Consider the following 25,478-nt stretch of genomic DNA (forward strand, 5'->3'; position numbering starts at 1 on the left):
TGCCATAGTCAAAACAAAAAAATTCCTTCCAGTAGCACCTAACAGACATCTCTCAGTCTGTTAGAGATCGGACTGGACTCGAACTCAGGACCGTCCTGGGACGAGAGGACCTAGTGTGGGACATCATGATGAAGACCTGGGTTTCTCCACTGACGTCTTCTGGGGAGGGAGATATCAGCTAGCTGGATCAGGGGAATGCTCTGGATGTAATTTATATTGTAATTTATCAAAGCTTCTCTCTTTGAAATTGGAAGTTTGGCATTTACATGGGTAGAGTTTCTATAATCTATCTATCATCTATCTATCTATCTATCTATCTATCTAGTGTTCTTGCTAAAAGTTTATAAATAATAATAGGGGTTTTTTGGGGTGCTGGGTGGGGAAAGAGGGCTGATTGTTTTTCTTCCATTAATGATTTTTGCATATTCTGTATTTGCATATTCTGCGTTTTGCGTATTGTGATTTTTATACCTGCAGGGATTGGGTGGCCTAGCAATAAATAGAAATGGAATCTTTTTCTGTATCCTGCTCTGTTGGGTGAGGGCAAACCGGAGCATGTGCAGAGGGCAGCCAATCAGGAAGCCATCCTTAGCTCCTCCCTTTTTCCGGGGGAGCCTCCATGGGGTGGCTCTGGGCAATGGCACTCTGCACGCAGCCAAAGGTGCCTTTGCCACTGCCAGGAGAGTGGCAGTTCAAAGGGGTCTATTGTGGGATCATAGAATTGGCAGGGTGTAATTAACAAATTTAAGAATGAATCATAATGAGGTGAATATAATCTTCATAAAATTTCATAAAAATAATGATTTTAACATAATTGTTGCAAAATTTAATAGCAAATCATAATGATGTGAATATAATAATAAGATTGAATAAAAACAAGAATATTAATATAATTGTTGCAAAATTTAATAATAACAAGGTGAATATAATCTTCGTAGTTTAATAAAAATAATAAATTTACTACAATCGTTGAGAAATTTAATAATAAATAATATGTGAATATAATCTTCGTAAAATTTACCAAAGTAATAATGTCAATATCATCATTGCAAAATGTAATAATAAATAGTAATAATTTTAATAGACTATCATAGAACCGTTGTAAAATTTAATGATAAATAATAATAATAATGTGAATATACTATAAAAAAGTCATCATAAGATTTAATGATAAATAATAAGTTTTAATATACTATGATATAATAATCATAATCATTTTATATTACTGTAATTAAATATGTACAAATACATAATCATAAACAAGCAGCATGGGACGCATGGGTTAAACCACAGAGCCTAGGACTTGCCGATCAGAAGGTTGGTGGTTTGAATCCCTGCGATGGGGTGAGCTCCCGTTGCTTGGTCCCTGCTCCTGCCAACCTAGCAGTTCAAAAGCACATCAAAGTGCAAGAAGATAAATAGGTACTGCTCCGGCGGGAAGGTAAACGGGGTTTCCCTTCGCTGCTCTGGTTCGCCAGAAGCGGCTTAGTCATGCTGGCCACATGACCCGGAAGCTGTCTGCGGACAAACGCCGGCTCCCTCAGCCCATAGAGCGAGATTAGCGCCGCAACCCCAGAGTCATCCACAACTGGACTTAACGGTCCGGGGTCCCTTTACCTTTAAACAAGCAGCAGCAGACCTGAGTAGAGGGGCACAGGGAGAGATGTAATAAATAATAAGGGTATAAATAATAAAACCATTATTATTATTGTTATTATTATTATTACCTACTCCTATTGAACTGCTGCCCCTCCATGAGGCCAAACTTAGATTCAGAAAATATTTAGGGGTATGCGTCCCCCCCAGAAAAAAGCACTGATGATGATGTTGAAGGTAATAGCAGGGGAAGCTGGCGGTGCCATATTGGAAAAGGGAAGGCACCCTTTGGGCAGCAGGCAAAGGAAGTGAGGGCAGAAGCTAAGGCTTTCAAGAGCTGAAGGCACACCCGCCATCTTTGACAAGGGCACTGGGGCCATTTTTGAAGCTGAAGCAAAGGCGCCATTATGATTAGCAGCAAGCGATGAGGGAATTTTCAGAAGTGGGCAGAGGCACCGTCGCCATTTTGGAACAGGGCGGTTCCTACGTGGAGAGAGGAGGCACGGGCGCCATTTTGGAAAAGGACAAAGGCACCATATGAGCGGGAATTGCCACGTGAAGTGGGCAGAGGAGGCACGGGTGCCATTTTGGAAGAGGGCAAAGGCGCCATAATATGAGCAGAGAATGAGCAGAGGAGGCAAGGGCGCCATTTTGGAAGAGGGCAAAGGCACCATATTATGAATATGGATGAAAAGAGAAAGCGGTCAAGATCTATTTCCAGTTTATTTCCTTTATTCCTTCCCGGAATCTCACTTCCAAAATCTAAATTCAATTAAGTCTCTTCTTCTTCAAGTGAAATCAAAATCTCTGCCAAATTTCCATAGTGCAATTTTGTAGAAAAAGAAAGAAAGAAAGAAAACATGATTATCATTTGATTGATCTGGATTTTCTGTAAGAAAAACAAGAGGAATCTTGGCTAGAGGTTCATGTGGGAGACGGCAATTGCACCTGGTTCCCGAATCCGCTTTCAATTGAAAAGGATGGAATCTGGATCCTGATTAGCCAGTTGTGCGATGTGTTTCAAAACATCCTTTTTGGTGATGATTCCCAGGAGTTTCCTAGAAAAGAAAAGAACAGTAAATTTGGAAGAGAATGGTGGTGTAATTCTCAAACTCAAGTCTTCACCGAGGTCCCTATTCTGGGGTCAGGGTGGGTGAAAACTAATTTTAATAAACTTGATTTAAATCCAATCCACCCTGGTCTGAAAAATCTTCCTCTGCTTGTCCATATTGCATCCAGCACCCAGCACCCCTCACATCCAGCATTCACATGTCCTGCACCTGGCACCTCTCACACTCAGCACCCGCATCTTTTGCACCCAGCACCCATGTGTCTCGCACCCGGCATCCCTCACATCCAGCACCGATGTATCTCGAACCCAGCACCCCTCACACCCGACACCTGTGTGTGTCACACCCATCATCTCTCACACCCGGCACCTGTCTTGCATCTGACACCTCTCGTACCCACTGCACACCCGTCTTGCACCTGGTGCCTCACCCATTGTGCGTCACCAGGCACTGTCGGAGGCCCAGCTTCCGGAAGATGTCCACCACGATTTCCATGGGTGTGTGGTCAGTGATGGTGAAGGGGCTGAGGTCGAGGATAGGGCGGAGATTCAGGATGGGCGGCGAGTTCGGGGGCAGCGGGGGCGAGTGGTCGGAGAAGGAGACCATTGAGGAGGTCACGATCCCCTCTTGGGTCTGGCGGGCGTTTTCTGGAGGTGGGGGAAAGAGAGAGGAGGATTGGTCCGGGTGCAAAACTCAGCCAACTGAAATTCCCCCCTTTTATGGAAACGCCTTGCTGGCGTTTCAATCAATTCCAATGGGGATTCGAACCTGGACCTTGACCAGAAACTGAGAGGAAGAGGATAATGCCAGCGAGGCTTAACCTTTCTCGAACCCCTCACCAATGGAGATGAGCAGGTCCCTCCGTAGCACGAAGCCCACCAGGCGCTGTGACTCCCGGGAGAGCACCACCGGGTACCCGCTGTAGCCAGTGGAGCCCAGCACCCCCTCTACGTCTCCCAGGGTCATGGCATCCTGCGGAAGGGCAGTCAGCGGCGGGTCGGCGGGTCGGCGGGGGCGCATCGCGTCGGCGGCCAGGGTCTTGTGTGTGAATTCCTCCTTGGCCTCAAGGAAGGGGTAGCCGTTGAGGCGGATGTGGGAGTCGTAGATGCCCTGGCGCCCGGCTGCCGCGTCGGCCACCCACTTGCTGGTCACGGCGGCAGCCATGAGGGGGACAATGTACTCTAGGCCGCCGGTCAGCTCGAACATGATGACCACCAGGGAGACGGTCATGCGGGTGACGCCGCCTGGAAGGGGGGAGATGAACTGGCAATTATTTAAAATCAATATTATTATGAAACCAAATTTTTAAAATTAAAATTAAAAATGAAATCAAAATTTTAAAATTTGAATTCTGTTTTAAATTGGACTTTTAAAACAGATTCTTAAATATTTAAATTAGATTTCTTTTGGGGTTTTGTGGGTTTAAATGGTTTTTTAAAATTAAAATTGGGTTTTTTAACATTTAAATTGGATTTTTTTGCTCGATTTAAATGGGATTTTGTTGATTTGCTGTATTTTTTGCAGCATAACATTCACTTTTTTCCTCCTAGAAAGTAAGGGGAAATGTCTGTGCGTGTTATGGAGGGAATGCCTACGGGTGACGGGGGGGAGGGAGAGATCTGCTGCAGTCGTGAGCAGAGGATCCATGGTTCCCCTTCCTTCCCTCCTCCGTGGCTCGCTTTGAAACAGCAAAGCGGGAGAAGAGCCGCTGAGTGAGGAGGAGAGAGGCCAGAGAGCCTGCTTTGCTTTAAAGGAGCAAAGCGGGAGAGGAGAGGAGCCGCTTACACGAGTCCTGTCTGGTTGGTTCCTCCCCTTATACCCCTCTTTTTCATTATTAGCAGCATCCCTCTCCACCCACCCCACGTGTGCTCCTTGTCCCTTGAGTGCTTTTCCTCCCCTCCCCACTTAAAACGTGGTTACAAAGCACGGATCCACATGGATCCTCAGGATTTTTGCACTGGGTCACCCCAAATTCACCAGCAGATCACATAGCATGTCCATGGCTACATCTTGCATCAGAAAATTCACGCACCCACTGTTGCCTGGGGCCGCAGTGGTGCAAAAACGTGGTTACAAAGCATGGATCCACAGGATTTTTGCATTGGGATACTTCAAACTCACTGTCAGATCACATGTCTGTGGCCATAGCATGAACCACAAAAATCATACATCCACTGTTTCGTTTAGAATATTTTTTTTCTTGTTTTCCTCCTCTAAAAACTACGTGCGTGTTATGGTCAGGTGCGTTTTATAGAGCGAAAAATATGGGTAAGTTGGATTTCTTTTATTTAAATGGGATTTTTTTAAATTTAAATGGATTTTTAAAAAATTTTGATGGGATTTTTTTGATATAAATCGGCCTTTTGATTCAAATCTGATATTTCTAATTAAGTCTGGATTTTTCAATTTAAATCAATTTTTTCAATTTTGGTTTTTTTATTCAAATCAGTTTTTTTATTTAACACATTTTTTAAAATTTAAATCAGATTTTTAAAAATTTAAATTGTATAAGTTTTTTATTTAAATCCAATTTAACCTCTAGCTGCTTGCCAAAAGAAAGAATGTGCCAACAAGACTGAATCTTTCTGTAAGAAAGGATTTAAATCAAGCCTGACTGATTCAAATCACAACTGAAATGAATTTTATTTAACTAAAAAAAGACCGAAAATTTACAATTCCAAAAAGGAAACCTTAATTGTCAAAATGAAGAGGATGCCAGCAAGGCATAACTCCCGCCACCACTCACCCAAGCAGGCAGCCGCACCCACCATGGCATAGAGGCCCGGGGTGATGCAGTCGGCGCCTGGTTGGCACCAGCCTTTGAAGAGCACCCAGTCGGGGTGGTGGAGGGCAAGCTGCTCCATGCCAACGCCCAGCAGGCGCCCCACGATGGCGCCCACCGCCATGCTGGGGATGAAGAGCCCCGAGGGCACCTAAGGGAGAAAGCGAGAGGGTTCAGTGGCCTGGGAAATGTAGTGCCCAGCTGTACCCACCACCAGCCCACCACCAGAATCGGGGTTTGGGGGAAGGCAATGTTCATGGCACCCCCCAGGCATGTGCAGCAGTACGTTTGCCCTTCATGGCATCAGCGCAATATGAGCACGATCAGCACAATCCCAGTGCAATCTCGGCGCCACACCTGCCCGGCCGGCTCTCACCTTCATCCCGAAGGTGAAGACAGTGATGACACCCTTGAGGGCCAGCGCCAGCGCCAGCTGCCACATGGCGCTTTGCACCTCGGGGCCGGCTAGGCGGTCGGGCCCCCCACCCTCCCCGGGGGTGCCATTGCGGACGTAGTCACAGAGCTGCGAGGAGTCGAGGCGCCCGCAGTCATTGAAGAGCTCCGAAATGAGTTCGCTGGTGCTCATGCGCGTGTACTGGTTAGGGAAGGCCAGGACGGCCGTGGCTGCCGTCACCACCAGGACCTCAGCCACTGGGTAGCGGCCTAGCCGGGTGGTCTTACGCCGCCTGCAGGGGGAAAATCCAGGAAAAGTAAATTAATTTTCCGGAATTTTAAATGGAATTTTCAATTAAATTTCCCAGAAATATACATTGCATGTTCACTCAAGAAGAGACATGCAATGGCATGTAGAAGAAATATGACATTATTATTATTAAAATTTATATTATCTCAGGGCGCAATCTGAATGCGTGTGCATGTCCCACGCACCTGCACCAGGCGATGTTGGCGCGGATGAAGGCAGCCCCCCAGAGCCCGCCAAAGACGCCCAGCAGGACAAAGGGCGCGAGTTCGAGGAGGTGCCAGGGGGCGTGGAACTCGACATAGAAGAGGACCAGGCGGCTGTTGCCAAAGGGATTGATGGAGCGCAAGGTGAAGGCGGCCACCAGAGCAGCGAAGAAGGAGCGCCAAAGCGTCTTCAGGGGGAAGTAGTAGCTGACCTGGGATCATAGAGTCGTGTAAATGAGAATAGTATGTAATTATAATTTAATTTGTCCTTGGTTGTTGTAAACAATGATTATTTTATATAATTATTAATATATTAATATATTAATATATAATATCATCATGCCATTGAATAATGAATCATCATAATTTTAACATAATCATATATAAAATATAACTTTAATATAATTATCATGCCATTTGATAGAAAAGAATGTAAATGTAAATGTAAATATTATCATCATACAATTTAATAATTAATAATAATAGGAATATAATTATCGTAAAATTTAATAATAAATATTATGATAATGATAATGTCAATATAATTATCATAACATTTAATAATGAAGAATAATAATGTTAATATAATCATCATACAATTTTAAGAAGAAGAAGAAGAAGAAGTTGTTGGACACTGCTCAGGGTTGCTGGGGCAGCCCAGTCAGATGGGCAGAGAAAATTTTAGTGAGTAACATTTTTAGATTAAATGAAATTTTCCATAAATTTAAATCAGGTTTTACCGTAACAACCTGATTGATTGATTGATTGATTGATTACCTCTTCCAGGCTGAAAAGGACACCTCCTATGGGAGCTCCGAACGCCACGGAGACCCCAGCAGCTGCAGCGGCTGATAGGACCTAAATCAGGAAAGTTGAGAAAGTTAAAAGAGGTCAATCTTCAAAGATATAAAAATGGATCAAAAATTGGTCTTTTGGATTGTATTATAATTAGGAATATTTTTCATGGGGTTATTATTTGACGGTTAAAATGGAAAATTTAATACTTTTTTTAAAATAAAAAAGGGCACATTTTCTTTCCAGGTATATAAGATTGTTTTGCGTACTGACAAGCAGGAATTGATCAGGTTGGATAATAGGGATGGACGGGTGGATTTGATTGGAATCCAATTGACTGAAATCAATCTGTCAGACTGGATTCAAGTCCTTTCTTTACGGAAAGCTTTCTTTATGGAATATCAACAACCAGGGGAAGCCTTTGGAATCATAATTTTTCAGACTTTTAAAATATTTAAATCATGATTGAAATCATCATTAAATCACTAGTTTGCCTTGCTGGCATCACCACTGAATCAGATCAGTGTATATAATATCATTGTTTTATTGCTATGGGCGATGGCTGACGCAAATAAAGATTCATTCATTCACTTAATGGATCCAAATGGTTTCCAGAGAGTGGTAGCGGATGTTTTATCCCATGTTGATGGCCTTTCAGGTGATTCCCTGGTGGGCCGCTGGAATGTGGAGTTAACCAGGGCTATCACCTGTTTGGCGCCGAAGCGCCCCCTCCGATTGCATGGAGCCCGGACAGCCCCGTGGTTTTCCACGGATCTGAGGGCAATGAAACAATCACTGAGACGGGTAGAGCGCCGCCGGCAGATAACTCATTCTGAATCTGACCGGAGACGGGTTAGAGCTCAGTGTTGAGCCTACCAAGTGGCAATAGCGACGGCAAAGAGGACTTTTTTCACCGCCTCTATTGCATCTGCAGAAAACAGCAGCAGGAGACTCGGTGGTTCACAATTTCACAGAACCACCATTGCCACCGGGGCCTGGGAAAGACCCCAATATCTCCTGCAACGATTTTGCAAAGTTTTTTGCAGATAAAGTTGTTCAGATTCAGGAAGAGGTAGACTCCACAGTGGGAGCAGGGCCGGGGTGGGAGAGTGCTAGAGTCCTGTCTAGTCAAGTTGCGTGGGATGAGTTCCAATCTGTTACCTCCAAGGATGTGGACAGGCTGCTTGGATGAGTGAAACCAACCACCTGTCTCCTTGATCCTTGCCCATCCTGGCTTATAAAAGCTAGCCAGGAAGGGCTGGGCGATGGGCTTCATGGGGTGATGAATGCTTCTCTCTGTGAGGGAGCCTTCCCAGACCCACTGAAAGAGGCGGTTATCAAACTGCTTCTTAAAAAACCATCTTTAGATGCGGCCAATATGGCCAACTATCGCCCAGTCTCAAATCTTCCATTCTTGGGCAAGGTGATTGAGCTGAACAACTCCAGGCACGCCTTGAAGAAGCGGACCATTTGGATCCCTTCCAATTGGGATTCAGGCCTCATCATGGGACTGAAACTGCCTTGGTCGCACTGGTCGATGATCTCCAGCGGGCTAGGAACAAAAGTGAGAGCTGTTTCCTAGTTCTGCTAGATCTCTCAGCAGCTTTTGACACTATCGACCATAACATCCATCTGGACTGTCTTGAGGGGCTGGGAGCTGGGGGCACTGTCATACAGTGGTTCCGCTCCTTCCTCCTGGGCCGTGTCCAGAAAGTGGTATTGGTGGATGAGTGTTCAGACCCCTGGGCTCTCACTTGTGGGGTGCCTCAGGGTTCTGTCCTCTCCCCCATGCTTTTTAACATCTACATGCAGCCGCTGAGAGAGATCATCAGGGGGTTTGGGCTGGGTGTTCATCAGTATGCGGATGATACCCAGCTCTACCTCTCTTTTAAATCAGAACCAGTGAAGGTGGTGAAGGTCCTGTGTGAGTGTCTGGAGGCGGTTGGAGGATGGATGGCGGCTAATGGATTGAGGCTGAATCCTGACAAGACAGAAGTGCTGTTTTTGGGGGACAGGAGGCGGGCTGGTGTGAAGGACTCCCTGGTCCTGAATGGGGTAACTGTGCCCCTGAAGGACCAGGTGCACAGCCTGGGAGTCATATTGGACTCACAGCTTTCCAAGGAGGCGTTTTATTCTGTGTCCAGGGCAGCTGTCTACCAGCTCCACCTGGTACGCAGGCTGAGACCCTCCTTGCCCACAAACTGTCTCCCCAGAGTGGTGCATGCTCTAGATTTCCCCCGCTTGGACTACTGCAATGCGATCTATGCGAAACTGCCTTGGTCGCACTGGTCGATGATCTCCAGCGGGCTAGGAACAAAAGTGAGAGCTGTTTCCTAGTTCTGCTGGATCTCTCAGCGGCTTTTGACACTATCGACCATAACATCCTTCTGGACTGTCTTGAGGGGCTGGGAGCTGGGGGCACTGTTGAAGATGACCCGGAAACTACAACTAACCCAGAATGCGGCAGCTAGCCTGGTAACTGGGAGCGGCTGCCGAGACCATATAACACCGGTCTTGAAAGAGCTACACTGGCTCCCAGTACGTTTCTGAGCACAATTCAAAGTGTTGGTGCTGACCTTTAAAGCCCTAAATGGCCTCAGTTCAGTTTATCTGAAGGAGCGTCTCCATCCCCATCGTTCAGCCCAGACACTAAGGTCCAGCTCCGAGGGCCTTCTGGCGGTTCCCTCGCTGTGAGAAGCCAAGTTACTTGGTAATGGCACCCGCCCTGTGGAACGCCCTCCCACCAGATGTCAAAGAGAAAAACAACTCCCAGACTTTTAGAAGACATCTGAAGGCAGCCCTGTTTAGGGAAGCTTTTAATGTTTGATGCATTATTGTATTTTAATATTTTGTTGGAAGCCACCCAGAAGCCCAGCCAGATGGGTGGGGTATAAATAATAATAATCATCATCATCATCATCATCATCATCATCATTCATGCAAAGCTTGACTGCCATGTGAAGCTTCATTCCTTTATTCAAATACTGAGTGGAAGGTGAAGCTTCATTCATTCATCCATCCATCCATTCATCACCACTGAAATAATAATAATAATAATAATAATAATAATAATAATAATAATAATAATTTATTATTTGTACCCCTTCCATCTGGCTGGGTTTCCCCAGCCACTCTGGGCAGCTTCCACAAAGACCAAAAATACACTAAGATGTCACACATTGAAAACTTCCCTGAACAGGGCTGCCTTCAGATGTCTTCTAAATGTCAAGGTAGTTGTTTATCGCTTTGACAACTGGTGAGAGGGCGTTCCACAGGGCAGGCGCCACTACTGAGAAGGCCCTATGCCTGGTTCCCTGTAGCTTTGCTTCTCGCAATGAGGGAACTGCCAGAAGGCCTTCGGTGCTGGACCTCAGCGTCTGGGCAGAATGATGTGGGTGGAGATGCTCCTTCAGGTATACTGGGCCGAGGCCGTTTAGGGCTTTAAAGGTCAACACCAGCACTTTGAATTGTGCTCGGAAACGTACTGGGAGCCAATGTAGGTCTTTCAAGACCGGTGTTATGTGGTCTCGGCGGCCGCCCCCAGTCACCAGTCTAGCTGCCGCATTCTGGATTAGTTGTAGTTTCCAGGTCACCTTCAAAGGTAGCCCCACGTAGAGTGCATTGCAGTAGTCCAAGTGGGAGATAACTAGAGCATGCACCACTCTGGCGAGACAGTCCGCGGGCAGGTAGGGTCTCAGCCTGCGTACCAGGTGGAGTTGGTAGACAGCTGCCCTGGATACAGAATTGACCTGCCCCTCCATGGACAGCTGTGAGTCCAAAATGACTCCCAGGCTGCGCACCTGGTCCTTCAGGGGCACAGTTACCCCATTCAGGACCAGGGAGTCCTCCACAGCAGCCTGCCCTCTGTCCCCCAAAAACAGTACTTCTGTCTTGTCAGGATTCAACTTCAATCCATTAGCCGCCATCCATCCTCCAACTGCCTCCAGGCACTCACACAGGACCTTCACTGCCTTCACTGGTTCTGATTTAAAAGAGAGGTAGAGCTGGGTATCATTTGCATATTGATGGACACCCAGTCCAAACCCCCTGATGATCTCTCCCAGCAGCTTCATATAGATGTTTAAAAGCATGGGGGAGAGGACGGAACCCTGAGGCACCCCACAAGTGAGGGCCCAGGGGTCTGAACACTCATCCCCCCCCCACCACTTTCTGAACACGGCCCAGGAGGAAGGAGCGAAACCACTGTATAACAGTGCCCCCAGCTCCCAGCCCCTCTAGACGGTCCAGAAGGATGTTATGGTCAATTGTATCAAAAGCCGCTGAGAGATCCAGCAGAACTAGGAAACAACTCTCACCTTTGTCCCTAGCTTGCCGGAGATCATCAACCAGCGCGACCAAGGCAGTTTCAGTCCCATGATGAGGCCTGAATCCCGATTGGATTCAGGAATCCAATCCATTATTTACGCAAAGGTTCGGCCCTGCTGGCATCCTGTGAATATTGACAACCAGAGGATTTCTGCACGTGCCCCAGGGGTCCCTCACCTCTCTCCGCTTGGCTTCGTTCTTCCGGTACTTGGTAAAGAGGTGGCAGAGGATGTTCCCGCAGCAGCAGGCCACGTGGACCAGGGGCCCCTCCTTGCCCAGGCTGAGCCCCGAGGCCACGGCCAGAACCAGGGTGACCGTCTTGACCAGCAGAGTCCACTTCCCCAGGTAGCCGCGGATGATGAAGCCACTCAGGATGGTCTTGATCTGGAAAAGGGAGGGGGAGAAATGTCAGTTTGGGGATTTGCACTCGGGGCCTGGAGGAAGGGAGGGGCGTTGGCGGCATGGCCAGAGGGATGGGGTGCAAAGAATAAAAGGATTACTGTTTATATTTTTAGGATGATGATTCTTTATGCTATTTATATTTTTTTTATTCATCCTTTTTGTTAAGTTGTGGGCGAACATATCAGACGACACAGTGATTCTTCCAAAGCAGCTCTTTATTTGTAAGCTGTAACTGAACTGAGCTGAGAAGCTCAGTCAGCCTGCTTATATAGAGCTCCAGAACAATGTAACTGTTGCCATTTTCTAAAACTATCCAATCACTGAACGTCGCTTTCGATTCTTCATTTGCATAACTATCTACAGTATGCCCCTGCTGGCCCAGGGTGAGAACTTCAGTACATAACACTTTTTTATAATTTATCTTTTTAATTATAATTTATACTTATTATTTTTTATTTATCATTTTATTATCATTTGCACTCTCTCATTTTTTATCATCATTTCAATTCTTTCATTATTTTTTATTTATCATTTTATTATAATTTATCATTATTTTTATTTATCATGTTATCATTTATGCCAGGCATAGGCAAACTCCGGCCCTCCAGATGTTTGGGACTGCAATTCCCATCATCACTAAATGTTTGTCTAGAATGTCCCTTCAGAAAAATCCAGAATGTGTTTTCATAGGTGAAGAAGTTCTTGCAAAGTCTCCAACATTACCATAATGGGTCAACTGCCAAATACTAAATATCAAAGTATGAACTAAATAAAACATCCAAACAGATGTTTGATGAGGGGACATTGATGAGGGGAATTGCAGTCCCAAACATCTGGAGGGCCAGAGTTTGCTATGCCTGATTTATGCTCTATCATTATTTTCCAATTTATTATGGTTTGTAATTACAGTATAAAGAATATAAGTATAAATAAATAAAATTAATATTGATTATTATTCATTTTATTTATATTAATTAATATTTATCTTCTTCATCGAGGTTGTTATTACTTATTTTATTTATATAATAACTTGTACTATGCATAATTATTTATTTCTTATCTTCTCATTATTGAAGTCATGTTGCTTATAGTAATTATTATTATTATAAGCAACATGACTTCAATAATGAGAAGTCATGAACCCCAGCCACATTTCTAGTTGAAAAGATCCCGGCGATTTAAATCCCCAATCAGATTTTGAGAGCAGGAGGGAAGGGAATCCCTGCAGCTAGAAATCTAGGGATCCATATTTCTTGTATATTTCAAGTATAATAGTATTATTCATTTTATTTATATTAATATTCATAATAATTTGTACTTATTTAATTTATATAATTATTTATACTATGCATTATGAGTTATTATTACTTATTAAGTTCATACTGTTGATAGTCATGTTATTTACAACAATTATTCAGTTTTTGGGAGCACGAGGGGATGAAATCCCTGCAGCCAGAAATCTAGCATGTGGGAAGTTGCACCAAAATTGACTTGATAATCAATTAGCTGGCCTTACCTCGGGGATCCCCGACCCACAGGCGTAGGGTGCAAAACCGCGAACGAGAAGCACGGCCAGCAGTGAGAAGAGCAGCGCCCAGGCGGTGTAGATGAAGTAGTTGAGGCTGTAGGCAAGGGCGCCCTAAAATTGGGGGGGATAAAAATAAACGATTTTCTTAAAAAATAAAAATAAAATCAGATGCCAGCAAGGTTGAACATTTCATTAAAGAGATAATCTCAATCAAGTCTGACTGACGGTGGATTTCAATGGATTGGATTGGAATAAATTTTAATATTTATAATTAATATTTATAATATTATAAAATGAATAATATATAATATAATAATAAAATATGTAATATTATAAAATAAATATTATAGACTAAAATCAAATATTATATAGTAAACAAAACATAATATAATAATAAAATAAAATACATATTATAATATAATTAAATTAAATAAAACAAAATAAAATCCATCCTGCTCTGAAAACGATACAGTCTGTATTAAGAGGATAACAGCAAGGCTGAATCTTCCTATAAAGAAAGGATGGAAATCCAGTCTGACGGACAAGTGATTTCCATTGAGATTGAAATCACGATAGAAATTGCAACTGAAATAGGATTTAAATCTTTAAAACATGAATGGTGTTATGTACTGAAGTTCTCCCCCTGGCCACCAGGAGTATCGTGTATATAGTTTTCACTCAGGTCCACGTCAGTTAATTTAGGCGGGAAACCCTGGGCTGTTGTTGTTACAGTGTTGACAGCCGACTGCCTATAAAAGCAGGCCGGCTGAGCTGTTTGCAGTTCAGTTCAGTTCCAGCTTACTATAAAGAATCACTTGGAGAAATCTCTGTGTCATCTGCTATGTCCACCCACTACTTAATACTGGCGACGAAAGTAGGATTGGATGGACATCAGAGCACAGCCAGATTCGGACGCTCACTGAGTGGAATCACTGAGCTGAAACACTGAGCGGCATCACTGAACAGAACCCAATTCAGAGCTGACCGTTCTGGCTAGAGCACTGTGTCCCATCCGTCACTGGAACCATGGCTTCACTCGTGCCTCAGTTCACCTGCTTCCTCCAAGCAAACGAGCTGACAAATGGTCAGAGGAGCATAAGTGGGGCCTATTCCTCAGCCTTTGTGGGCCCGAGGTGTTTGAGACGGCCTGAGTTTTGGTCTCGCCACTAGCAGTCCAGGCAGCACCGTGGGACGTGCTAAAAGAGAAGCTAAAAAACCACTACGCTCCAAAGCTGTCCAAAATTGCTGTCCACCATGCGTTCTACCACCGGACCAGGCAGAGGGGGAGTCGATCAACAACTATATTGCCGCCCTCCGAAAAGCTGCGCTGCACTGTGAGTTCCAAGACTTAGACGATGCCCTGATGGATCAAATTTTCTGCGGTGTTCAAAACAACCATCTGCAACGGCGTCTTCTCGCCAAGCCTGACCTCACACCGCAGAAGACCATCGAGGAGGCTGCGGCCTCAGAAGCTACTGAACTCTCTGCCCAGGAGATTTGCAAGGGCAGCAGCCTGCATCCTGCTAAGAAGCCAATCCCAGTGCACCATGAGGAGGCCAGCAGTAACAAGGCGTCACCCAGCGAAGACGATGCCGTGTACCAGACAAAGCGGGAGCGTGGGAAGTTCAAACAGTGATACAAGGACAAATTAGAATGTGCTGGGTGTGGAGGCAATCATTCCCGTGTCGTGTCGATTCAGAGACGCCATCTGTCAGTGATGCTCCAGAAGAGGCCACATTGCTAAGGTCTGCTGAGCTCCATCCGACACGCCACCTTCACTGTCTCGCAAGTCCAGGTCTTCACCCTGGTCCGCCAACGGAAGCTGTTTCGCCCTCACCAACTGCCACTGCTCGTCCGGATTCACGATTGGCCAAACCAACTTGCCTACGTGTCACCGTGCTCATCGAAGGAGCTCTATGTGACATGCAGATTGACTGTTTGCCTTGTCTGTCGTATCCTGGAGCACCATCAAAAGACTTGTGCCCAAGTTGTCCAAGAGGCAACTCAACTCACACCACATACATTTGAGAGACTACCAGGGAAACAACATTCCTGTGGTAGACGTCGGCCGGTTCCAGGTTGCTTTCAAGAATTTTTCGGGCCTGCTCTGACTGGTGGTGGTTGAAGGCCTGCGGCCTAGCCTCCTAGGGCTAGACTAGTTTGATGCCCTCGGCCTGAAAGTCACTGGCATCAACTGCATCTCTGACGTGGAGGTTGATGGCCTAATCAAAGAGTGTTGAGGTTTTCAATGGCACTTTAGGCCAATATACAGGAACGCCCATCACCTTTAGCCTTGATCCTCAAGTCGCCCCCATCAAGCTAAAGCCACGCCGGGTCCCATTTACTCTCAGAGCCGATTGACCACACCAAGCGGGAAACCCCCATTGTCACGCCTGTTAAGCCGGAAGGGTCGGTGAGAATATGTGCAGACTACAAGTGCACGATCAACAAGGCGTTTCAGTCACCTGCTGCATTCCCTGGGTGATGGCAAGGACTTTGCTAAACTGGACTTTGCCCAAGCCTATCAACAACTGCCTGTCGACGATGCCACCGCTGAAGCTCAGACAATCGTCACCCACTGAGGGGCATTCTGGTGCCGCTGGCTACAGTTCAGGGTGAGTGTCGCTCCTGGCATCTTTCAAAGCCTCATGGAGCGTCTCCTGCAGGGGCTTCCGGGCGCGGTGCCATATTTTGATGACGTCTTGGTATCCGCAGACTCAAATCAGCAACAGTTCAAGCACATCCGCACCATGCTGACCAGGTTCTAGGAGGCTGGGCTCAAAATGAAAAAAGAAAAGTGCCAGATCGCCGTTCTACAGGTGAAGTTCCTGGGCTACCTTATTGACGCCTCCGGTCTTCACCTGACGGCATCCAAGATCCGGGCCATTCAGCAGGCCCCGATTCCAAAAAGCATGTCAGAGTTGCAGGTGTTCCTGGGGCTGCTGAACTTGTACAACATGTTTCTGCCCCACAAAGCAACACTAACCGAGCCTCTACACCGCCTCCTCAGCACAAAGGTACTGTCGTCCTGGGGTCATCGGGAAATGGCGGCTTTCTTTTTTTTTTTTCTCATATAAATAAATTTATTAGTTTTCATCCAGTTATACATTTTATATCGAATACAACATATTATACCTGTTTTGAACTTCCTTCAGCGCCTCTGAAATCATTCGTATTTATACCTTTAGTACACATTCCCTTTTTCCATATTGCCATTATTCCTCCTTATTCCCATTTTTTTAAAAATAAACAATACTTAATTGTATTTTTACAGTGCCTCTTGAAATCCCACTAACGTTGTGTTTATACCACAAATGTTTTTCAGATAATCCACCAATTTTCCCCAGTCCTCGATGAACTTTTGGTCTTTAGTAAATCTAATTTTCCCAGTTAATTTGTCCAGTTCGGCATAGTCTATCAATTTTGATCTCCATTCTTCTATCGTCGGTATCTCCTCTTGTTTCCACTTTTGGGCCAACAGGATTCTGGCTGCCGTTGCTGCGTATTGGAAAAGCTTATAGTCCTTTCTTCTTATGTCCTTTCCTACAATACCTAAGAGAAAAGCTTCTGGTTTTTTCACAAAGGTGTATCTTAATATTTTTTTCATCTCATTATAAATCATTTCCCAAAAGCTTTTAACTTTCTTACACTCCCACCACTGATGAAAGAACGTCCCTTCTTTATCTTTACATTTCCAGCATTTGTTATCAACCTTATACATCTTCGCTAATTTTACAGGAGTCATGTACCATCTATAAAACATTTTCATTAAATTCTCTTTCAATAACATACATGCCGTAAATTTCATATTCTCTTTCCACAGTTTTTCCCATTCATCAAATTGAATATTATACCCAAAATCCTTTGCCCATTGTATCATATCCGATTTAACCTCTTCGTCCTTAGTATGCCATTCCAGCAATATCCTATACATTTTTGACAGAGTTTTATACTCATTATTTTTATATCTTTTTGGAAAATCGATTCCTTTTCCACATAGCCTTTTTCCTTCAGGTCTTTTTTAAATATTTCATTTACCTGACGGTAACGCAGCCAGTCATACATAAGCTCTTTAACTTGTTCATATGGCTTCAATTTCCATTTCCCTCCTTCGTTAATCACCAATTCACCATACGTACCCCATTTTTTCCTCATGTTAGTTTTTTTAACACACATTACCTCTAACGGAGACAACCAGTGCGGAACTTTGGGTTCCAATATATTTTTGTATCTTTCCCATACCTCTATTAAAGAACCCCTGAAGATGTGATTCCCAAATCCTTTGTGAACTCTCTTTTTATCACACCAAAGATACGCGTGCCATCCAAATCTGTTATCAAAACCTTCTAGATCAAGTAATTCATTGTTTTCTAATTTTATCCATTCTTTTATCCAGCATAAACATGCTGCCTCATAGTACAATTTCATATCTGGCAGGGCGAAACCTCCTCTTTCTTTAGCATCTGTCAATAGCTTAAATTTTATTCTAGGCTTCTTTCCCTGCCAGATGTACCTTGAGATCACTTTTTGCCATTCTTTAAAGATTCCTATACCCTTTAATATGGGTATAGTCTGAAACAAAAATAACATCTTTGGTAGCACCATCATTTTTATCGTAGATATTCTTCCCCAAAATGATAATTTCATTCTGGCCCACACCTCCAGTTCTTTCTTTATTCCCTTCCAAACCGGGGTATAGTTATTTTGATACAAATCTATATTCTTAGGTGTTAACCAGATTCCCAAATATTTAACTTTTTTCACCGCCTCTATCTCAGTTTGTTGCTGCATTAGTTCAATCATATTCTGTTCCATATTTTTTGCAATCACTTTCGTCTTTTGCTTATTCAGTCTGAATCCCGCCAACTTTCCAAATTGTTCCATCTCTTCTAATACTTCCTTTATGCTTTCTATTGGCTCTTCCATAGTCATTACCAAATCATCAGCAAAGGCTTTAACTTTATACTCATTTAGCCCTACTGTTACCCCTTTTATTTTCTTATTAAGTCTAATTGCATTTAGTAAGACTTCCAGAACCGTTATAAATAACAATGGCGATAGTGGGCAGCCTTGTCTTGTTCCTTTAGATATTTTTATATCTTCGGTAATCACATTATTTACAATCAATTTTGCTCTCTGCTCAGTATAGATTGCCTTTATGCCATTGAAGAATTCTTGTCCCACTTCCATATATTCTAAATTTTTCAGCATAAACTCCCAAATCACATTATCAAAGGCCTTTTCTGCATCCACAAACATTAAGGTTGCTTGTTTATCGCACCTATCAGACAGGTATTCTATAACATTGATTACATTTCTTATATTATCTCTCATTTGTCTGCCTGGTAGGAAGCCTGCTTGATCTTTATGTATAAATCTTGTTAATATCTTTTTCAATCTCTTCGCTAAAACTCCAGCAAAAATCTTATAATCCGTATTCAATAATGAAATAGGCCTATAATTTTTCACTTGAGTTAAATCCGAATCTTGTTTTGGGATTAGTGTAATATATGCTTCTTTCCATGTTTCTGGAATGTCTCTTCCTTTCAAGATGTTATTCATGACTTCAGTCAGCGGGGTCGTCAGCACCTCTTTCATCTCTTTATAGTAACTAGATGTAAACCCGTCTGGTCCCGGAGCTTTCCCTCTCTTCAACTCCTTTATCACTTCTTTTACTTCTTCTTTCTCTATTGGGGCGTTTAGTTGGGCTTTTTGGTCTGTCGGGATCTTCTGCACCATTTTGTCTCTTAGATATCTTTCTATTTTCTTCTTATTGTTCCTTTCCTTGTTTTTATATAGTTGCTTATAAAAGTCCAAGAATCCTTTCCTTATTTCTTTTGGATCGACTGTATCTTCTCCGTTTATTTTAATTTTGTTAATCGTACTCTGTTCCTTTCTCTTTTTAAGTTGCCACGCAAGCCATTTTCCTGATTTATTTGCAAACTCAAAGATTTTTTGTCTTAGTCTTTTGATGTTCCACTCCACTTCTTTGTTTATTATCATTGCAAATTGTGCTTGGAGAATCTTTATTTCCTGCTTTATCTTCACATTGTTAGGTTTTTTAATCAGTTTTTGTTCATTATCCATAATCTGTCGTAAAATCTCTTTTGTCCTTATTATTTTTCTTCAATGAGTTTTGCTGAATAAGAAAACCTCTCATTACTGCTTTGCTTGCGTCCCAAACAATGCTCATTTTCGTACCTTTATTGACATTGTCCATAAAGTATTCAGATAATTTCTTTTGTGATTTTTCAACTATCTTCTGATCATCCCACAAATTATCATTCAGTCTCCACCTAAAAGTTCTTTCTTCAAATCCTTTTAATTCCATTTCTATTGGATTGTGATCCGAAATCACTTTTGTTTGAATTTCAATTTTTTTGATTCTTGGGGTCAATTCATTCGATAACCATATTTGATCTATTCTTGACATTGACTGATTCGGTTCTGAGTAATATGTGAATTGCTTCTCCAATGGGTGTCTGAGTCTCCAGATGTCTATCAAATTACAATTCTTCGTCATCGTGAAAAATGTCTTAGGCAATTTCCCTTCTTTGTTTTTTACTTCTCTTAGCCTATCCATTTCCAGTGAAACAACTCCATTCATATCTCCCATTATTATAATTTTTTGATCCATGTATTCAAACAATTTTTCCTCCAGTGATCTATAAAAATCAGTCTTATTTCCATTTGGTGCGTAGATCCCGACAATTATCAATTTTTCACCTTGCCAATTGATTTGGGCAGGAATAATTCTCCCTTCTTCATCTTTGAAAAGTTGATGGGATTCGATTTTGTTTTTAATATATAAAACAACACCTCTTTTTTCCTCTTTGTCTTTTTTTTTCTTTGTGACGGCTTTCAATACAGTCAAAGCCCTCCTCTCATCGGACAGTGTGCTGGTACAGTACAGTGAAGCCGGGCAGCTAGTCCTTGCCTGTGACACCTCGCCCTTTGGCACTGGAGCTATCCTCAATCACCAGTTTCCAGATGGTAGGGAAGCACCGCTCGCCTACTTCTCCCAGACGCTGTCTCCGGCTGAACGGAATTACAGCCAGCTTGACGAGGAGGCACTGGCACTTGTGGCTGGAGTAAAGGGGTTCCATGAATACCTCTACAGAAGAACCTTCAACCTCATCACTGACCACAAGCCACTCCTGGGCCTCCTCGCTGGTGATTGACCAACTCCACCAGTCCTCTCGCCACACATGCTGCGATGGACTGTCTTTCTGGCAGCTTACAGCTAGCAGCTCGTCCATCGCCCTGGAAAATCGATGGGCCACGCTGAGGCTCTTCAGTCGTTGCCCTCTTCCAGCACTTGTGGAAGACCCGGTTCCTGCTTCATTGCTCCTCCTACTTGAGGACCTCCCAGCAGCTCCAGTATCAGCAGCCAATGTAACTTCCGCATCTGCCCAGGACCACACCATCAAACGTGTACTCAACTGGGTGTGGAGGGGGTGGCCGGAAGGGTCTTTCGCACCAGAGTTCCAGCCATTTGCAACCAGACAGCACGAGCACTCAGCTCATTGCGGCTGCCTACTGTGGGGAGACTGAGTCGTGGTTCCACGAAGACTCTGCCAACGTGTCCTTGAGGCTCTGCACATTGGCCACCCGGGAATCGTCAAAATGAAGGTGTTGGCTTGGTGTTACGTCTGGTGGCCTAACATGGACGATGCCATCACTTCGTGGGTTGCCTCCTGTCAAGCATGCCAAGAGTCGAGACCTGCACCATTGGCAGCTAAGGGCAACACCTGGGAGATCCCAAGGCACCCTGGTCGAGGGTGCACATTGATCTTGCCGGCCCCTTTCATGGCCGGACCTTTATGGTAGTGGTGGACGCCTATTCCAAATAGCTGGAGGTGGCCCTGATGCCCTCCACCACTACCGAGGCCGTCATCCGGGTGCTGCAGGGCCTGTTTGCAACTCATGGATGTCCTGATGTCCTCGTCTCGGACAACGGACCTCAGTTCACATCAGGCACCTTTGAAAGGTACTCTTGGGGATGGGCATCCGCCATGCCCTAACAACACCCTTTCACCTGGCCAGCCACGGGCAGGCCGAGAGAATGGTGCGCTCAGCAAAAGAGGCACTGGTGCGCCTGGAACAGAGGGACTGGCATGAGCGGGTCGCTGAATACTTGCTCATGCAGCACATCACCCCTCATGTAGCCACAGGGCGGAGCCTGGCTGAACTGCTAATGGGCTGCCGCCTCCGGTCTCTCCTTGACCAGCTGTGCCCGGTGTGGCCGAGCCCCCGGGCTGTACTAACGCGCCACGGTCCTTTATTCCAGGGGATCAGGTTTTTGCCCAGAACTTTGTGGGGGACATTCCTTGGCATAGCTGTCAAGCGTCCCTTATTTGGAGGGACAGTCCCTTATTCCAGTGCCATGTCCCGCTGCTGTCCCTTATTGATGGATGTCCCTTAAATGATGTCCCTTAAATTTCAAATGAAGCAGGAGGGAGGCTCCAACTGTGTTGCTTGGCTGTGTTGCTCACCCAATAAGAAGTCTAAGAACGACTGGGGGTGTAGCTTGTATGCCTTGTGCTGATCAAATTGGCTGCGTTGCCTGGGGACTCGCCTTTGCTCAGCGCTTCCCAGCGGAGAGGTGACGGTGGTTTTCCTTGAGGCTTCATTTGGCTGCTGGCTGGGCTTTCTGCCTTTGGCTCAGAGGGGCTCAGAAGTTGAACATACCTGTGCTGAGTGCTCGGATCGGAATCGGATGGACACATCATCAACGGCCCACTTACCCTTGCCGGCGAAAATGTCTATCTGGAGAGGGGGCACATGGTGGGGGAAAAGGAAAGGAAATCTCGTGGGGGGGCTTTTGAATTTGTTTTGGAGGCTCCTTCGATTGACTTATGGGGGAAAAGAAAGGAGCTGGTTGACTAAAATGGTGGGTGACTGGCGATCTTGTGGTGAGGGGGGGAGGCTGTGTGTGTGTGGCTAGTTACTTGCAAGCTGAGGGGGTTTTTGAATGCTGGACGCCATTTTGTTGCACATGCTGTTGCAAACTTTGCAGTGCAAAGCCAGGCTGGGGAGCCATCTTAAGTTGAGGCTGCATAGGCCTTGTGGTGCATGTGATTCAGATTCTATTCAGTTGAACCTCTGGTTACAAAGTTGGCTGGATAGTGTTCTTGAAGCTACCAGCATGAGTTTGACCAGACTGCAGGAGGACAGGAAGACTGGAGTGCCTGGAACAGGTGAGGCTGCAGGTCCCTTATTTTGGCTGCTGATCCCTTATTTCAAGGCTGCTGGTCCCTTATTTTCAAATCTGTAAGTCGACAACGATGTTCCTTGGGTGCCAGCCATGGTAGTGGGAGTCACGAGGCCCCGTTCGTACCAGGTGGCACTCGAGAATGGATGCTTGTGGCACTGGCACATAGACCAGCAAAGGCGCAGGGTTGGGGATTTGGACACTACCACTGTGCCCCCAACTGTGGCCCCAGCTACGGAGCGGATGCTAGTGGAAGGCGAGGCTCCACCTACATCTTCCTTACAAACTGAGGGCGTGGAGCCGAACCAAGCCGTTTCAGTGGGTCTGCCTGGCTCCCCAGAGACTCGGCCTCTGACCGTCCACCGAGTCCGCTCACGGCAGTTCCTTTGACAGCAGCAGAGCCAGGGAACTTGGGGAACATTTGGTCACACCACAATCGCAGCCAGAATCAGGTGGCCACCTGGACTCTGGTACTGGCCCTCGGTGGTCTGGCAGGGTTTCCAAGCGACCAGTTTACTTAAAAGACTGTGTTCACTGGACAAACTGCACATGTAAAGCTGTATGGTGAATGGGGTCAATTAATATGTGATGGTGAGTCTTGCGGACAATATAGTTGATAGTGAAACAGTTATGCCTGCGAATTCGTAAAACTGGAATCGATATGCTTATGTGCCTTATTGAAACCAATAAGAGTACTGCTGTATGTAATGGAATCACTATGATTATAACGAAGTGGGGAGGGGTGTTATGTATTGAAGTTCTCACCCTGGCCACCAGGGGGTATTGTGTACAGTCATATCACGGGATAGATACACTTCAGGATAAGTATTTTCGGGTTGTGCTCCGTGGAAGTAATGGAGCGTGTTACATCTGGGTTTCACCGCTCGCGCATGCGCAAATGCTCAAAATGACGTCACATGCATGCGTGAAAGCAGCAAAACGTGACACGCGCAGATGCCCTGTCGCGTCTTACGTTTTATTCAGGATGCAAACAGGGCTCCGGAACAGATCCCGTTTGCATCCCAATGTACCACTGTATATAGTTTTCACTCTGGTCCACGTCAGTTAATTTAGGCGGGAAACCCTGGGCTGTTGTTGTTACAATGTTGACAGCCGGCTGCCTATAAAAGCAGGCCGGCTGAGCTGTTTGCAGTTCAGTTCAGTTCCAGCTTACTTATAAAGAACTACTTTGAGAAATCTGTTGTCTGCTATTACCGCCCACTATTTAATAAATTAAATTGTGAATTAAATCATGACTGAAATTGTGAGTGAAATCACGATTGGAATGACTCGAATCTTTAAACCGTGAATTAAATTGTTATTTAAACCCTTAAACCGTGAATTACTGTATTTTTTGCTCTATAGGACGCACCCGACCATAGGACGCACCTTGTTTTAGAGGGGGAGAACAAGGAAAAAAAACAATTCTCCCCCTCTCTGCTCAGCGCACCTTCACCGAAGCGGCAGGAGAAACGGAGCCCCTTCCATTTCTCCTGCTGCTTCGCTGAAGGGGCGCTGCGCAGCTCTCCCTCTCTGCTGAAGCCGGGAGAGTTTTGCTCTCCCAGCTTCATCAAAAGGAACCCGAAGCCTCCGGAGTGCAGGGGGAGCTGCCGCTGCGCTCCGGAGGCTTCAGGTGGCTATCCCTGAAGCCTGGAGAGTGAGAGGGGTCAGTGCGCACCGACCCCTCTCGCTCTACAGGCTTCAGCGAAAGCAACGTGAAGCCTCCAGAGCGCGGAGGGAGCGCTCCCTCTGTGCTTCGGAGGCTTCGCGTTCCTATCGCTGAAGCCAAGGAGCCTGCATTCGCTCCACAGGACGCACACACATTTCCCCTCAATTTTTGGACGGGGAAAAGTGGTCCTATAGAGCGAAAAATATGGTAAATTGTGAATTAAATCATGATTTAATTTGCAATTATTTCTGGGGACATTCGGGCGGGAAGCCACTCACCCCGTTCTTCTTTCTGGTCAGAAGCTCGGCCCACGTCTGCCACTCCGGACATTTGTCCCGGTCCTGGAAAGTGATATTTCGGGAATTCCAGCAGCAATGTTCATGGTTGTACCAAAACCCGTTGAGGCACACGCCTTCCTTCAGATCCGTCAGCCAATGGGTGGAGATGTCAATCAAGCCAGCCAAGGCCCCTGTGTATTTTGATTTTATTTTTTTAAAAAAACCACATATCTATCTATCTATCTACCTATCTATCAGTGGATTTGTAACTGGCTGACTGACCGAACCCAAAGGATGCTCATCAATGGTTCCTCTTCATCCTGGAGAAGAGTGACTAGTGGGGTGCCACAGGGTTCTGTCTTGGGCCCGGTCTTATTCAACATCTTTATCAACGGCTTGGATGATGGACTCAAGGGCATCGTGATCAAATTTGCAGATGACACCAAACTGGGAGGGGTGGCTAACAACCCAGAGGACAGGATCACACTTCAAAACGACCTTGACAGATTAGAGAACTGGGCCAAAACAAACAAGATGAATTTTAACAGGGAGAAATGTAAAGTATTGCACTTGGGCAAAAAAAATGAGAGGCACAAATACAAGATGGGTGACACCTGGCTTGAGAGCAGTACATGTGAAAAGGATCTAGGAGTCTTGGTTGACCACAAACTGACGCAGCAACTAAAAAAGCCAATGCAATTCTGGGCTGCATCAATAGGAGTATAGCATCTAGATCAAGGGACGTAATAGTGCCACTGTATTCTGCTCTGGTCAGACCTCACCTGGAGTACTGTGTCCAGTTCTGGGCACCACAGTTCAAGAAGGACACTGACAAACTGGAACGTGTCCAGAGGAGGGCAACCAAAATGGTCAAAGGCCTGGAAACGATGCCTTATGAGGAACGGCTAAGGG

At 45.2% G+C, this 25,478-nt stretch overlaps 1 protein-coding gene across 4 annotated transcripts in view; it reads right to left on the minus strand.

The window, feature by feature from the left end:
* Positions 1-373: 373 nt before the first annotated feature.
* LOC309333359 (H(+)/Cl(-) exchange transporter 5-like) overlaps positions 374-25,478 on the minus strand; it is a 33,473-nt gene continuing 8,368 nt past the window's right edge. For 2 of the 4 annotated variants that reach the window (XM_081846751.1, XM_081846749.1), the window contains exons 5-14: positions 24,567-24,757; positions 13,394-13,516; positions 11,653-11,859; positions 7,132-7,212; positions 6,337-6,566; positions 5,825-6,134; positions 5,413-5,599; positions 3,506-3,910; positions 3,097-3,313; positions 2,311-2,654 (exon numbers count right to left, since the gene is read on the minus strand). In XM_081846751.1, coding sequence (XP_081702877.1) covers positions 2,564-2,654; positions 3,097-3,313; positions 3,506-3,910; positions 5,413-5,599; positions 5,825-6,134; positions 6,337-6,566; positions 7,132-7,212; positions 11,653-11,859; positions 13,394-13,516; positions 24,567-24,757 — 2,042 coding nt within the window. In that variant the 3' untranslated portion in view covers positions 2,311-2,563. Of the gene's footprint in view, positions 1,640-2,310; positions 2,655-3,096; positions 3,314-3,505; positions 3,911-5,412; positions 5,600-5,824; positions 6,135-6,336; positions 6,567-7,131; positions 7,213-11,652; positions 11,860-13,393; positions 13,517-24,566; positions 24,758-25,478 lie in introns of those variants that run through there. The other 2 variants (XM_081846750.1, XM_081846752.1) reach the window with 2 other exon arrangements.

The sequence above is a fragment of the Podarcis erhardii genome (genome assembly GCF_964252035.2).
Source record: "Podarcis erhardii genome assembly, chromosome: Z".
Lineage (NCBI taxonomy): Eukaryota > Metazoa > Chordata > Lepidosauria > Squamata > Lacertidae > Podarcis > Podarcis erhardii.